Source organism: Lactuca saligna, chromosome 7, assembly GCF_052625555.1.
Source record: "Lactuca saligna cultivar CGN05327 chromosome 7, ASM5262555v1, whole genome shotgun sequence".
NCBI classification, from domain to species: Eukaryota; Viridiplantae; Streptophyta; class Magnoliopsida; order Asterales; family Asteraceae; genus Lactuca; species Lactuca saligna.
In genome coordinates, this window is record NC_136423.1 from 3495344 (window position 1) to 3512587 (window position 17244).

Genomic DNA, 17244 nt, shown 5'->3' on the forward strand with positions numbered 1-17244 from the left:
ATTGGTTTTCATATTTTTGTCCCATATTCTCTTCTGATACTCTCCATATTTACCTTCCTGTTTTAGTAGACTTTCTCTTTATGCTTTCTCGTTATATATTTTGTGGTTTTCTTTGTAATAGATTGATAGAATTGATAATCAACATCAACTTATATTTTTGAATTTATAATGGTATCAGAGTAGTGATCCTGCTGCTCCGACGAAACACATGGCCGACAAGGCATAAATACCACCAAAAGACAACGGCAACAATGTCGTTGATTACAACTCACCATATTACCTTCATCCTTCCGATTATCCTAGACAGATGCAGGTCAACGATGCATTGTCAGACAAAAACTATGTGGATTGGGGACAGGAGATGGAGAATTTCCTATTCGCCAAGAATAAGATAGGCTTCATCGACGGGTCTTTTGAAAAACCAGAAAAGACATCCAAGGATTACATGCCATGGATGAGAGTTGATGTGATGATTAAAGGGTGGCTTACCACCACCATGGGAAGGGAGATAGGGGACATCGTCAAATACGTGTACACCACTGCGGAGATGTGGTCTAATCTTCATGAACTTTTTGGGAAAGAGAGCGCTCCGAGGGCATATGAACTGAAAAACAAGATCGCTACCACACATCAAGATGGTGCCACTGTTTCAGCCTACTACACAAAGTTTCGATCACTATGGGATGAAATTCAGTCGGTGTTCCCCACTCCACGGTGCACCTGTAACGGGTGTACGTGTGACATTGGCAAGCAACTTGTTGCACATCAAGAGAAAGAGAGGTAGTATGAGTTCCTTATGGGTCTCGATAGCGGGTTCGGAGTCATTAAAACTCAAATTCTTGCCACCAAACCAACCCCGGGTCTCGGAACGGCGTATCATCTCGTTGTAGAGGATAAACGACAAAAATTGATAACCGAAGACAAGAAACCTACTATAGAAGCCACCGCCTTTAAGGTTTTCACTCCTTCAAAACGTGGCAACTCTCTCTTCCCACTATAGAAAACAAAGATCCATTCGAAAACAACAAAATAAGAAGAAGAGGTACAACACTGCACTCACTGTGATCGTGATGGACATAATCGAGAGGGTTGCTTCAAACGAATTGGTTACCCTGAGTGGTGGCCAGGGAAAGCGAAGGAAGACAAGAAAAAACCAAAGGCTTCCTGTATTGAAGGTGGTTCAAGTCCTATTCCAGGACTCACCATTGAACAATACAATGCCTTCTTGAAGCATTTTGAATGTGGAACCATCATAGGTGATGAAAGGAAGCAACGATTAGCCAACATGACAGATAGATTTAATAATAAAGATGATTGGATTATTGATTCAGGGGCCACCGACCACACCACGTATCAAAATAATATCCTTATTAATAAAAAAAAGACCCACTTGAAATGCCTATGATTATTCCTAATGGAGATACCATCCCTCTTGAGGGTAAGGGTGATTACATTTTACCATGAGGCACCAAATCAAAAGGATATTGCATGTTCCAAATTTTACTTGCAATCTCTTATCCGTTAGCCGATTAACCAAGAATCTTCAATGTTCTGTGACTTTTTTTCCTGATTTTTGTGTAATGTAGGGTCTTCGTTCGAGAAACTTGATTGGTGTGGGTAAGTGCAAGGGAGGTCCATACTGAATGAGGATGTTTGGGGAAAGGAAAGCTAAGACGGTTACTGTTGAATGATGACATAAGAGGTTGGGTCACACATCTCAAGAAAAACTAGCTAAGGTCGATTTTCTCAAAGGTGTTTCTTTTAATCTTAGAAATAGTGTTTGTGATTCTTGTTCTAAGGCTAAACATACGAGATCTTCTTTTCCGTTAAGTGAAATTAAAACCAGAGAATGTTTTGAGTTATTACATTGTGATATATGGGGCAAATATCGTATTTATTCCCATACAAGCCCAAGATGTTGAAGAAGCATATCATGAGAATGTTACTGTACCCAGTGATGTGGAAGATAATAGGCCTGACTCTAGTCCACATAACTTAGGTGGGCACATAATGGACGACGATGGGAGTGCTCCAGACACTACTCAAGAAGAGATTCCATCTCAGAATCTCGAAACACACATTGATCTGGGACATTCTCGAGCAAAGAGGGACCAGACGCAACCCAAACACACTTGGATGATTTCATTGTTGATCTTCCCCCTTCAGTTGACCATGCACATACCACATCAACTCAAGTCGCCTCAACGGTACATCCTATTTCCAATTATCTTTCTTATAATAAATTTTCCAAAACTCACAAAACTTTATTGGCGGCCATCACAACCAATGATGAGCCCAAAAACTTTAAACAAGCCATGCAAGATCCAAAATGGATTGAAGCCATGAAAAAGGAGATTCAAGCTCTTGAACAAAACAACACCTAGACTATTGAGTCTTTTCCAGAGGACTCTAAATGGGTTTACAAGATCAAATACAAGCCAAATGGAGATATCGAAAGGTATAAAGCGAGACTCATCGCAAAAGGGTTCACTCAAATCGAAGGAGAAGACTTACATGACACTTTTGCCCCTGTAGCTAAATTAGTTACTGTTCGAACATTATTGTCCATGGCCACTAAAAATAATTGGTTCATCCACCAGCTCGACATTAACAACGCTTTTCTTCATGGTGATCTTGATGAAGAAGTGTACATGAAGATGCCATAAGGTTTTTCCACAAAGAAAGAAGGTCGTGTTTGTCGTTTACGAAAGTCTCTCTATGGTCTCAGACAGGCTTCTCGAAACTGGTATCAAAAATTTACTTCAGCTCTTCTCAGTCTTAGTTTCACATCATCCAAGGCAGATCATTCCCTGTTTCTCTACACAAATGGTGATACTTTCCTTTCTATTCTCATATATGTCGATGACATCATCATTGTTGGAAATAATTCTCAGAAGATACATGAAGTCAAACAATGTTTACATGATAAATTCAACATTAAAGATCTTGGTGAACCTGAAATATTTTCTTGGGATAAAGGTGGCCAGGACTTCTCGTGGTCTTGTCTTAAGTCAAAAAAAGTACACTCTTGATATTTTGAAGGATGGTGGCATGGAAGGAAGTCGTTTGAGTTTATTTCCTATTGAACAAAATCTTAAGCTCATTATGGATGATCAAGAACCCAAGGTTGATGTTACTACCTACCGGCGTCTCATTGAACGTCTTCTTTACCTCCAGGCTACTCGTCTGGACATAGCATATTTGGTTAATACTCTTAGTTAGTTTGTCTCGGATCCCCGTCAGAATCATATGAATGCCTTGCTTAGAGTTCTTCGATATCTCAAGGCCACTCCCGGCCAAGGCATACTTTTACCAAAAGAAGGTGGCACGAATTTGGTTGCATACGCTGATTCAGAACCGCTTGGTTGTCCTCTTACTAGGCGTTCGCGAACCGGTTACCTGGTTCTTCTCGATGGTGCCCCCATCTCTTGGAAAACCAAAAGGCAGTCTGTTGTCTCACACTCATCCGATGAAGCTGAATATCGTGCCATGGTTGCAGCTGTTAGTGAAATCATCTGGTTGCGATGACCTTTACTAGAGTTGGGTTTCCCACAACTTGGTTTCACAACTCTTTTTTGCGACAACCAAGCAGCTCGACATATTACCAACAATATGGTTTTTCATGAACACACTAAACATGTTGAAATGGACTATTTCTTCGTTTGTAAACGTGTAGAATCAAAACAAATTTATCCTATGATGATCGACTCAAAACTTTAGCTTGCTGATCTCCTCACACAGGGGCTTGGAGCTTCGCAACTTCGTTTTTTACTTGACTAGTTGGGCGTTATCAATTTACACGCCTCAACTTTTGTCCCATATTCTCTTATGATCCTCTCCATATTTACCTTCCTGTTTTAGTGGATTTTCTCTTTATGTTTTCTCATTATATATCTTGTGGTTTTCTTTGTAATAGATTGATAGAATTGATAATCAACATCAGTTTATATTTTTGAATTTATAAATATCCGATCTTATGATCACAATTATACAAAATAGAAAACGATCATAACTAAAATCACAATCTTTACAACCTTGATGCTTACCAAGCCTTACTCGATTAAGCCAATGAGATGCCTAAAATATTTAACTTATGATAATATAAAAAAGTTTACTATTTTTGGTCATAACTTCAAATTTGAAAAAAAAAAAATTTGAACACATGAATATTATAATTATAATAAGGAGCTTGAAAAAAAAACATTACTAATTAACTGCTACCATGAGGATTTTGCATCCAATTTTTTTTTCGTAATTTTGGCATTTATTTGAAAATTTTATAACATTTTTATGGTCTTTGTTCACAATAAATTATTTGTGTTAGGTTTAAGTATAATTGTTTACAACTTTGTATTTTTTTGGTCATTCTTTACTAAAACCATAGACGAACAACCTTACAAAAACCTTAAATAAAAACAATAATCATAAAAATAAGATAAAAATTTAAGACTAGAATCTTATAAATCAAGAGTATACGTAAAGACCAAGGCGTGTTTGACAAAACTAACTAGTAGTGGATATCGTTTTATTAAACACTATAGCAACTTTTGAATTTGGAACGTTTTGTTTAAACTAAACGCTAGAAGCTTGTAGTATCAAATGAGACTTTATGTTTAAAACATAACGTTTTGCCAGACGCTAGAAGCTCTCAAACGCTCTGGGCGTGTTCGGCACGGAGCGTTTAAGAGCTTCTAGCTTTTAGCGTCTGACAAAATGCTCTGTTTTGAACAGAAAACATTGTTTGACACTACAAGCTTCTAGCGTTTTGTTTAAACAAAACGCTCTAAATTCATATGTTATTTCATATAGCGTTTAACAAAACGCTACAAACTACCTGCTATCAGCTAATTTTGTTGAACACGCCCTCTCTGCTGAAGACACCCTTAGATAATTATGTAATTGACAACAACAATCATTTAACACCCTTGCTTTAAGCTCATTAGAAACAATCATGTGAAAATAATTCACATAGTTTGTACTTTTATATGAGTTAAAAATCTATGTTTATTTTTTCTTCTTCATTTCGATACACAAGAAAGCAGTTACAATTGCTCGACTTTTCATCACCAAACACTTCAACTACATGCTATTTTATTAATATAGTATAACCCCTCTTATATAAAATCCATATAACTGCATATGAACATACTTTATGATAATAAACAATAGCCTAAGTTTTCTTGTGCCACAAAGTTCCAAATGGTAATCATGAATCACATCACTAGAGAGTCACAAGAGAAAAAAGAGAATCTAAATAAAATAGCATTAAAACCAAATGGAACTAGAATGTGGGGTGCATAAAATATATAACCGGAACTCGCACCAAAAATAATTTGTGGATTAATAATGGTTTAAATTATCGACATAATAACGTATTTGTTTTTATATAGATAACGTATTTAATCGTTATTTATAATAGCAATATGTTTTTTATTATAATTTTATAATAAATATACATATTTTTCCATTACTAATAATATATAATCGGAAATTGTAAAACTTATGTTTCATATTACATATTGGAGAAATTAAATTACCTCCTATATTTTATGTCTACAATTAGTCTCCTATATTTTATGTCTACAATTAGTAAAATTATGACAAATCATCATTCAATTTTATTTTATTTGATATATTTCTAATATAGCTTTAATGAGTTAGTTAAAAAATATAAAATAATAACACTTGTCATAATTTTATTGAGTAGGAATATTTGTAGGTATGAAAAGTAGGAATCAATTTATTTCTCTTTTGGTAAGTCTATTAAACTATAAAATTGCAATTTCATTATATTCTTATAAGGATGACTAAATTGCCTTGTATCCAAATGATATTGTAATAATTAAACACATTTTTCAAAATATAATGTTATAACAAGAAAAAAAAAAAACAAAAACAGAATATAATACCAAATATATTGTTGTTTTTATATTTAACATTTAAGCATAAATGAAAATACATGTGAGTATGCCCATGCCAATAATATTGGGTTTTTTGTCCTATAAATACTCACAGAAAGACTTCATGCTTTTCCAACACCCCACCAAACACATCTCGCATTACATTCTTCAAAAGCTAACTATGGAGTGTTGCCACAAAACAAGAAGCCATCTACATCTTCAAGTAAGTGCCACTTATTTCTATTAATTATGCACATAAAACCATAAACTGGTTTTCGATAGAAGATGAAATTTCATTGTAAATATACAACTATAGATGCATAATTCATTCTCACTATTGTAGCAACAAAAATGAAAGATTTTCAACATAGTGTGTTTAAGCTCGTTAATGTACGTGTTACTAATATAACATTATTGTTTTAAAATAAACATGACCCATAACATAATCATAATTACGTTTCTTTGCTATATGAATGTGAAATCCCATTCTTAATTGCCCATAATAAGTAAGGTAATAACCTTTTTATTTGAGCTATTACACTATTTATTCACATCTCTTTTCTTTTACAGATGAGAGAGATGATATTGTTATTTGTGGTGGTGATGGTGGTGGCAAGTATGGGAGGAGTTGAGGGCAGAAAAGTAAGAAAAATAGAAGGGTCATTAGAGTACACAGCGATAAGCTGCAGGGGGCACAGTGCATCAATTGTAGAATTTGGAGGGGTTGGAGATGGAAAAACGCTAAATACAAGGGCCTTTCAGGAAGCAGTGAATTCATTGAGCCAATACGGCTCAGACGGTGGGGCTCAGCTCTATGTCCCGGCTGGTCAATGGTTGACCGGCAGCTTCAATCTTACAAGCCATTTTACTCTCTTTCTTCACAAGGATGCCACCCTTCTTGCTTCACAGGTATTTCACCTTTTTAATGTCAAACACAAAATTTTCAATTTTACATATGAGAGTTTATTTACTATTTATTTCGTAAAATTTGAATTAAAAATATGCTTGTTTGACATTTACAGCCAAAGTAAGAATACAAAATATGTATTGGTAGAAATTGTAAATATCGTCAGGATAATTAATAGAATAAAGAGCAGTAAAAATATTACACATATAACATGTATTTTGCAATTAAATGGTGATCAACTTATGAATATACAAGTAGATATTATTAAAGTAACCTTAATTTTCAGATGCTCAAATTTAATACAGTCATACAGTTTTTATCAATACAGATAAAGTTTTGTCCAATCTAGTCACGTGACAATTTATCCCCTTAAATTACAAACTCCAATAAAATACTTTTGGCTTGTTATGATCATGTGATATATATTTGGCCTTATTTGAAGTATATAATTGAAGTTTAAAGTTGTGAATCTGTGATGATAGTGAGTTTTCTACTTATTAGGAGGGTATTTTAGGTATTTTATCTTATAAAGTTTCCTGTTTTTCATACTTTTACAAGAAGAATGGTCGGTTTGAAACGAGAATGTAACTGCTAACTACTAAGTAAGTGATTTTTTTTTCCAACTTGTACCCTTGGCTTAGTTACTTGTACGTTATGTATAAACAGGATATAAATGGATGGCCAGTGATTGATCCTCTGCCATCCTACGGACATGGAAGAGATGCAGCCGGGGGAAGGTACATTAGCCTCATATTTGGGACAAATCTCACTGATGTCGTTATCACAGGTAGCTAAAATGACCAAATTAGACATCAAGCTTACCTTTATAAGTTATTATGAAAAATGCCTTGAGATTTAATGATGAACGTTGGATAGGTGATAATGGCACGATCGACGGCCAAGGTTTACTTTGGTGGCAAAAATTCCATGGGAAAAAATTGAAGTACACTCGGCCCTATCTACTTGAGATCATGTATTCAGATACCATTCAGATTTCCAATCTTACGTTTTTAAATTCTCCATCATGGAATGTCCATCCCGTTTATAGCAGGTAATCATTATTTTATAGTGGGATTTCCTAAAATGCGCTTTCTTTTACTTTAGCAAGTCTTCTTGAACATTAAAGGGAGGGAGTTGTGTGACAGTTAACAATAGTATTGGGCTAAATATGAAATATTATAATTGTCAATGTATATTTTAGACCCCTACATTGCAAAATAATTAAAGCTTAATTATATGTGTTTGTTGTATTGCAGCAACATTCTTATACAAGGGATTACAATTTTGGCTCCAGTTCAGTCTCCCAACACCGATGGAATTAACCCGGGTTAGTCTTAATTTAATTAATTACCTCTGTTAATTTCGTGGGTTGATCGAATTTTCAGTAATTATAATGAATTTAAATGTGTATTATTAGATTCTTGCTCAAACACGAGAATAGAAGACACATATATTGTCTCCGGAGACGATTGTGTGGCGGTTAAGAGTGGTTGGGATGAGTACGGGATATCATTTGCCATGCCGACAGATCACTTGATCATCAGACGGCTCACGTGTATCTCGCCTTACAGTGCCGCCATTGCATTGGGAAGTGAAATGTCGGGTGGGATTCAGGATGTGAGGGCGGAGGACATCGTCGCCATCAACACCGAATCAGCAGTCCGAATCAAGACTGGGGTCGGCCGTGGTGGATTCGTAAAGGACATTTATGTAAAAGGTATGACCCTGCATACCATGAAATGGGTCTTCTGGATCACCGGAAACTATGGGTCTCATGCTGATGATCACTGGGACCCAAATGCTATTCCAATCATCCAGAACATAAATTACATGGACGTGGTCGCGGAAAACGTGACAATGGCGGCTCGATTGGAGGGGATCTCGGGGGATACTTTTAAGGGGATTTGTATATCGAATGCGACTATTGGTATGCGTGTGAAGGCCAAAAAAGTGCCATGGACGTGTAGTGATATTGAAGGGGTGACTAGTGGTGTGGTTCCTAAGCCTTGTGACTTGTTGCCTGACCAAGGGCCAGACAAGGTTGGAATGTGCACTTTTCCACAAGAGAAACTAGATATAGACAATATTGAAATCAAGAAGTGTTCTTATCTTATGAGCTCATTGTGAGGGGTTGCTTTTATCTATCTCTTGTAGTCTGTTTATTTTTTCGGACGCTACTTATATTTTATGCATTAAAAGTTGTACATCATGTTGAATTGTTGCATCTATATTTCATGGAAGGACCTTTTGATGAATAACTTTATTTAATGCAATTTACATAAAAAGTCAAAAACCATCATGTTATTGTTATCAACCTTTTATCTAGAAAACCCATTAATATATATATATATATATATATATATATATATATATATATATATATATATATATATATATATATATATATATATATATACTAGTTTTTAACCAATGGGAATCACAGTTACAAAATTAAAATTAGTAATATAAATCAGAAAATTAAATTGTTAAAATAAACATATATTATTAAAAAAATAAAGAATTATAAAAGAAAAATATAAACATAATAAGTGTAACCGAATACGGTAAATATCCTTTAATTGGAGAATAATTGCCTTGGGTAATATTGACATATTTTGATATACTAGGTGTAAAACCCGTGAAAACCACAGGTAAAATAAATTTTATTTTTCAATCATATTTATTCTTAAAAAAAATTATCAACTTTCATCTATGATTTCTAATTAAAATTGTACTGAAACTGAGATCAAGAGAAAAGTTTTGTTGAAACTGAGATCAAAAGAAAACTTTACTAAAAAAAACTAAAAAAATGACTATTTAGGTTCAAACATACAGAAAATACCAAAGATATATAAAATCATTATAATCAATTTTGATTTTTGAACATGAGGTACTAGGAGAGCCAAATGCCCCTTTTCGTCCTAAAAGCGTCAAAGCTAACTTGAATTTCAAAAAAAAATATTCCTAAATAATTCTAGTTTGAATACATACAAAATTATGTCACTTAAAAATAAAATTTCCACTTCTAAAAATCATAATATAAAGTATAATGCTATTACGCTTACCATTTCAAACCAAATTCTTCTATCTTTTGGCCATTGACTATCAAAAATTCAAGTTTTAATATCACTTTATTCAAATAAATCCCCAATTTGAGAAATATCATGAATATTGAATTCTTTTTTCATGTATTTTTACTTTATGACCAAAATACCCTTATCCTTCAAAAACACCAAAACCATCTCGAGACTATTCACATTCTTTTGCTCCAACATGTGCAATTATTTTGAGTGACTCGTAAAATTTTCCCATCTGATTAGTAACACGGAGTTAGAACTAAGAAAAACGCATTCTATAGAAAAATATTTGATAATTGCAGATCTTATGACCATATTAGATAGATGACTTACCTTAAAAAATAGAACCTTATCCATATGTTGCGACTTGAACTTCCACCATTGTCTCTATATTTAACAAAAACATACCGTTTCAATTACTTACAGATTGTAATACAATTTAATCACTTGTTACCAAAAAGGACCAATTACCTGACCACCTAATAAACTCTCTAAAAAGTCAAGAGGCAAGTATAGAGTTCTTGGATCATAATTTTCATTACCATGGGATCTCTTCTTGGCATCCTTCTGGGTTCTACTCAACAAAAAGTTTTCATCAATACAATATAATACCAAAAGACCAACATAGAAATCAATTAAATTGCTTTTTTGTAGAAACCACAAAGAGAAAGGAAGAAAACGGTATTAATCCACTGCGTACCGCCTTCAATTTTGAATATGATTTGTTATTGATTTCCTGCGATGCAACATCAAATATATTTACATTTGTCCCTGATTTTATGCATTCTTAATTATAATAATTCTTGATGAATTCTTGCTTATTTTAAGAGAATAATTGAAAGGAATAGAAAAACTCTAACAATATTAAACAAATTAGACAGTGAAAGTAAGTCACAACTTACAAAAAATATATATATGATCTTATTAGTTTTGTTCAAATATTACCTCAAGAACAACATCCAGATTTATTTCTAATAAAGTTTGGACAGCAGCATCAGTCTTAGTAATCTGAAAAATATACATGTTACAACTTATATACAATAGTACTTTACAACCCTAACAATGTTATGATAAATTATTATAATCACATCCACACCTATTCAGGGAGGAAAAGTAACATATTCATGTTGGCTAACTCCACAGTTTCATAATCATGCAACAAAAGACGACCTATACAATATCTTGTAAGCATTTCAACAACAACACTCCCTACCCCACCAATACCCTATACAAAGAACAATATTGAAATATGTAACCAAATGAAGTATGAAATATTAAGATTCTAATGGAAGGGTAGTTTAGTCTAAAGAATGATTAATTGAAAAGATGGAGTCAGTACAAACAGCTATGGCAACTGAAAAATCCCATATTCTTTCGTAATTGTCCACAATACCCATCCGCTGCAGTGCCATGAGCCTGCTATAAGGGTTGATGTCTACAACCTCTACACTCATATCCTGACATCAAATCAAAATAATCATTACGATCACTTTGGTTTACAGAAATTAGTTGTAGCTGATATAGAGTATAGATCCAGTCAAAAGTCAAAACCTTGACTTTTGATCGGCGAGTTGTTCCAGCCATTGCAAGAATGATGAGATTCTCTACACAAAATTGAATCTGCCACCACAAAAGTCATAATTAATAACAACAAAGGTGAAATGTATCAGAATTCATTAACTTATTGTGCTAAAGGCATGCTGACATTTCAACTGAACATAGTTAGATAAGCATTCTGTTAAGTTAGTGGGATTACTAATTAGTATGAAAGAAACAAAAATCATGCAATTGATCGATTGAAACTACCAGTAACTTTATTATGCATATGCATGTCCTATAATCAGATTAGCTTCAAAGACACACACACACACACACACACATATATATAATCAGATTAGCTTCAGAGACATATATAAAAGTAACATTGTGTAAGTTAGATGCGATGGATTTCACACAAGCAACAAAATTGAATAATTTAGTTTTCGTTTGTTTTTATTCCGATCTAGAAGAACATGCATTAACTGATTAACGAAAAGGTTAAAAATCCTAATAAGAAATTTTGGGTTTTGCAAGCATCGATATTAACCCCTTGATTCGCAACATTTCTAACACGAAAACCACACCAGATTAATCGATTTCTTTTGAACTTAATAAGGAACAAATAGACTACATGCAATTCAAGAAAAAGATGAATTTAAATTTTACAGGAAGTTACTTGATCAATGGAAGCTTGATGAGATGGATCCGACGATAAGTATAAGGGAAGAACCCTAGAAATCAAAACTTACTAACAACGAACGATCAAACTCTTGCCTCATTCCGAAGGAGAATTCTTGAGCGAGAGAGGTAAAATAAGAAACCCCACTAAAAGAATGATGGAGGGGAGATGGTGGTGGTGAAGATGACCGACGAAAAGTTTTGTTGAAAGAGAGAGATTTTTGAAAACCTAATCACATTCCATGTAAAATTGCATAAGCAAAACTGATTCGAATCCTCTTTGTTACAGATAGAAATAGTGAGATAAAAAAAAGGAAGTAATAAATTGATTTTGCGAATGATTTATTGTTGATTACAGGGATTTCAATTTGAACTTTGAATTTGATTTGAGCGTGGAGAGGAGGAAACTAAATAGTAGGGCTTGGGCAGAAAGGAAGAAGAGGGTAATATCGGAAATTCACTTAGATGTTTTTGGCGGGATAAATCTATTGGGAGGGGCTAATAGAATGCCACTTGGCAAAATTGCTCTTATTTATTAGATTAAGGATTTTGTTACCATATAAGAATTTATGAGTATTTATGAATATGAGTTGTAAAATAAAATTTAAATTGGAAAACCAAAATAATGACATGTGGCATATTATTGATTTAATAGCTTGATACATGATGGAATGAGATTAACCTTATTTATTTATTAAATAGGGATATATATATATATATATATATATATATATATATATATATATATATATATATATATATATATATATATATATATATATAACATAACCCAAATGCCACGTGTCATTTGGTCGCCCCCCTCCCAAGCTTAATATTCCGCTCAATTTTTCAATGTGAATTTTCTTAAATGCCCTTTATCAATTATATACCTCATGCCCATTTATTTCGAGCTCTACAATTCAACTACTTTGCTAACAAGAGTCCTTGAAATCAGCTACCAAATTATAGGATTCTCATGATAATTAGCTATATTGGTGTTAATTTGGTATGTTTCCCCATTCATTATCTTCTTTTGTTTAATCATAACAATCTTCTCTTTCTGAAATTGCTTTTTTATTCGTCGTGTTTTCAATTAAAACTCTATCATTCTCTTCAATTTGCTACAATTTCTTAGAAGACATGTTAATGTCATGTATTCTCTTTGGTTTCGTTTTCTACTGTTAGTAATGTATTGCCAAAGGAAAAATACAATTTCTTATTTAATTTGTCTGTGAGTTTTTTTTTTCAATCAATTTTTTTGGTTATTTGTTGGAAGAAATCGAGTTGTTACATCTTTCTTCAAATAACTCGCCATCAACATTAATTTATTTTATCTGTTCTTGAAATTGGAATATTCATTCTTAATGTTAATAATTTGACTGAGGACACCATATGGAATCATGTTCTTGAAGCTGATTTACGCATACAAGGTGTTTGGTCAAATGCTCAACAATAAGAGACCAAGTGAAATTGAAGCTGTTGTTATCGCCACTCGTGTGCATACTTTTTTAGAAAAGTTGCACATCTTGTCGTCAATACCAACCAAGTCGGCCATTTCCAAAAAGTTCTTACAACAATCTATGGATAAAAATTTAATCAAGGTGTTTGCTAAAGGTGTCGAAATTTCAAAGTATAATGAATGAATAAGAAAACATTTCAAAAGTACATTGTTATTTTTGGCATTATTACTTACAATGGGTAACGGTGGAAGTATGATAAAAATTTGCAGGAAGTTCTTGAAAAATCGAAAGATAATGTTGGTGGTCCATGAATTTTTTTTGGATTGTTGATGGCAGTGTTGATAGGGATGTCAACGGGGGCAAACAGGACGGGGATTGCATCCTGTAACGCTCGTAGATCCAGACTAGTCAATTTAGAGACGATAGGCATCAAAAATGAATTTTTGATGAAAGATTATTTAGAATGAATAATCTTAACTAAGTTATAATATATGTTACAAGGTTTCCGTGCATATAAAGAACGCCGAAATCCGAGTTATAACGAAGAAGTTACAACCTGTCGAAGTTTCGTGACAGAACCGACACGACGCTGAATCATGTAAAAAGTGAATTTACGTTAAAGTGATATTTAGCCTTAGCAATCTAAACGAAAGTCGTAGATTTCGTTAAACCATGAGCGTGCATAAAAAGAACATCCAAATCTGGCTTCGTATGAGGAAGTTATGATTTTTCTAAGTTTCGACTTAACGGTATGCAGCCCGAATACTCGATTTGAGATCGAGCGGTTTTTAGTCGAAAAAATCTAAACGAGAATCGAAGATCTCGTCAATTGTAGTGAAACGATAAAAAAAATTGCCGAAAGCGGACGTCGGTTGAAGAAGTTATGAATTTATAACGGAGTCTTCCTGTCCCGACCTACTAAAATAATATAATAAAAATAAATTCAAAATTAGTCGAAGGAGTCTAAACGAAAGTTGTAGATCGTAGTCTCACCTACGTGGGGATATAAAGAACGTCGAAAACGGAGCTCGTATGAGGAAGATATAAAATTTTGAAGTTTATTAAATAATTAAAGTATTTAATTTAAATAAAAATTCAGATATTATCCAAAGGGGGGAGTCACCGGGCTTATCCAGGTTACGCCCAGCGTAATCGAAGGTTCCAGCTCCTATAAAAGGAATTCGAGGCTGCCGAGTTTCTTTGCTCATTTTTTCCATTTCTCTCGCGTTTTTGCATCGTGTTCGTGCAAGAAATATCCTGAAGCTTCGGTATCATTCCCGAGACCCGAAGCAAGTCTCGAAGCCCCGAAGATCCCGAGAAGTGCGATTCCCGAGCCGAAGCTCTGCCCGCGAGGAGCCTGGTTTTTGTGAAAATCTTCCAGATCTACCGAAGAATACTACTTCTACAAGCCGTAGTGTTGTCCAATCATCTTCTAATCAAGTGAGTGTGGGTTAGTTTCTTCTAACATGTAAATATGAAGTATTTGTTATAAAATACGTGCTATGTGTATAATATAAAGTTGTTTATATGTGTGGGTGTATAGTTCATTTCATAAACACGGGTATAATACAAGTATTGTTTGAATGTATTAAGTATATGTTTGGGTGAGTGTGTCGTTACTTTCTTCTAACACATAAATATGAAGTATTTGTTATAAAATATGTGCTATGTGTTTATATATTGTTGTGTTTTATTTGAGATGAGTGTGGAATAAATGTTTTATATAGTTTTTAAATGAGTTAAACCGTATATGTATTTTATATCTACAAATATGTTGGGTAGAACATGGGTAGATGAGATAGTTGGTGTGTGATAAAAGGATGAGTTGGATAATGAGATCAAGAGGCGAGTTTTAGATCCGTGAGTATGGATTAGACCAAGATGTTAGTTTTAGATCAGGGAGTATGGATCAGGTAAAGAGATAAAACTTGTTATTAGTCCGAGAGTATGAATTAAGACTAAGTTAATTGTCCCTAGTCTGGGAGTATGGATTGGGCACATTTATTGATCTGGGAGTATGGATCAGATCAAGATTAAGGTATAGTTAATTTTCCCTGTTCCCGGAGTATGGATTGGGTACAATTATTGATCCGGGAGTATGGATCAGATTAGGAGGTTAGTTTTAGATCCGTGAGTACGGATCAGGTAGTTTTAGATCCTTGAGTATGGATATGGTGAAAAGGTTAGTTTTATATCCGTAAGTATGGATCGGGTGAAGAGGAAAGTTTTAGATCTGTGAGTAGGGATCAGGTAAAGAGGAAAATTTTAGATACGAGAGTTTAGATCGTGTCGTTGTGAGGATCGATGGGATGGGATAAGAGTTGCATTTATATGGTGAAATTGTACAAGTTTGAATGTTCTATATTTATAAATATATGATATAACATTGTGGGATGAAAACCCTATATGCTCACCAGGCTCCCAAGCTTGACCCACTCAGTTTTCTTTGTATCACAGGTATCGATACGAAGACATATTTCATAGAGAGATTTAAAGGAGATATAGATCATTAGTGAAATTGAATGTAAGTTCTGTTTATGCTTATATGTCTGTATCGAAACATGACATCCCGAGGTTTTATTATTAAATGAAAATACATTCTCTTTGAGAAATGTTTTGATAAGTTATTATCATATCTTGTTTTGGGAACAAATTCCGCAACCGTTTTCGTTAAAAGAATACTTTGATTTTAAAAACAAAGCATAAACAAATCGGTCTTTTCTGGCCGTGAAATTGTGGATGTCACACAACCCCCGCCCCCGCCCCCAAAATTTTCCCGTTCCCCCGCCCCCGAAATCTCCATCCTTTCCACCCCGCCCTTTCCCCCGAATTCACCTTCTGCTCACCGCCCCCGCCCCCGATTGATTTTGGGCTACCTTATTTGGGCTAAAAGAAGTTCTTGTTTAGGCTAAAAAAACTATTTTTTGGGTAATAAATAGATATATTTATAACATAATTTTACATGTTACAAACAACTTAAAAACATGGTTTTTATTGAATTTTTGTTTGTAAAAATCATTTTATTATTTTTTATATTTATATAACTAATATATGTCAATTTATATAATCTATTAATGGGGCCCCTACGGGGGTTTCGGGACGGGACTACCAACCCCCACCCCCACCCCCGAAATTAAAACGGGGGTTAACCTTGCCCCCGTCCCCACCCCCACCCCTGATTTTTTTTCAACAAATGCCCCCATACGGGACGGGGTGTAACGTCCGTAGATCCGGGCTAGTCAATTTAGAGACGATAGGCGTCAAAAATGAATTTTTATGAAATATTATTTAAAATGAATAATCTTAACTAAGTTATAGTATATGTTACAAGGTTTCCGTACATATAAAGAACGCCGAAATACGAGTTATAACGAATAAGTTATGACCTGTCGAAGTTTTGTAACAGAACCGACACGACGCTGAATGATATAAAAAGTGAATTTATGTTACAGTGATATTTAGCCTTAGCAATCTAAACAAAAGTCGTAGAGTTCGTTAAACCATGAGCGTGCATAAAAAGAACATCCAAATCTGACTTCGTATGAGGAAGTTATGATTTTTCTAAGTTTTGACTTAGTGGTATGCAGCCTAAATACTCGATTTGAGATCGAGCGGTTTTTAGTCGAAAAAATCTAAACGAGAATCGAAGATCTCGTCAATTGTAGTGAAACGATAAAAAGATA

The 17244-nt window shown here is 34.1% G+C and overlaps 2 protein-coding genes across 2 annotated transcripts; both read left to right on the forward strand.

Moving 5' to 3' along the window:
* Positions 1-307: 307 nt before the first annotated feature.
* On the forward strand, positions 308-784 carry LOC145004962 (uncharacterized). Its single transcript, XM_078963995.1, has one exon. The coding sequence runs from the start codon at positions 308-310 to the stop codon at positions 782-784; it is 477 nt and encodes a 158-aa protein (XP_078820121.1).
* A 5209-nt stretch (positions 785-5993) lies between these two features.
* Positions 5994-9065, forward strand: LOC145004748 (putative polygalacturonase). Its single transcript, XM_078963732.1, has 6 exons — positions 5994-6123; positions 6471-6809; positions 7474-7594; positions 7684-7858; positions 8064-8134; positions 8225-9065. The coding sequence occupies exons 1-6, from the start codon at positions 6025-6027 to the stop codon at positions 8932-8934; spliced, it is 1515 nt and encodes a 504-aa protein (XP_078819858.1). The 5' UTR covers positions 5994-6024; the 3' UTR covers positions 8935-9065.
* The last annotated feature ends 8179 nt before the right edge of the window (positions 9066-17244 follow it).

Coding starts and splice junctions, on each gene's coding strand:
- LOC145004748 (XM_078963732.1), top strand. CDS start 6,025: ATGCTTTTCCAACACCCCACCAAACACATCTCGCATTACATTCTTCAA. Junction 6,810..7,473: donor CCACCCTTCTTGCTTCACAG/GTATTTCACCTT, acceptor ATGTATAAACAG/GATATAAATGGATGGCCAGT. Junction 7,859..8,063: donor GTCCATCCCGTTTATAGCAG/GTAATCATTATT, acceptor GTTGTATTGCAG/CAACATTCTTATACAAGGGA.
- LOC145004962 (XM_078963995.1), top strand. CDS start 308: ATGCAGGTCAACGATGCATTGTCAGACAAAAACTATGTGGATTGGGGA.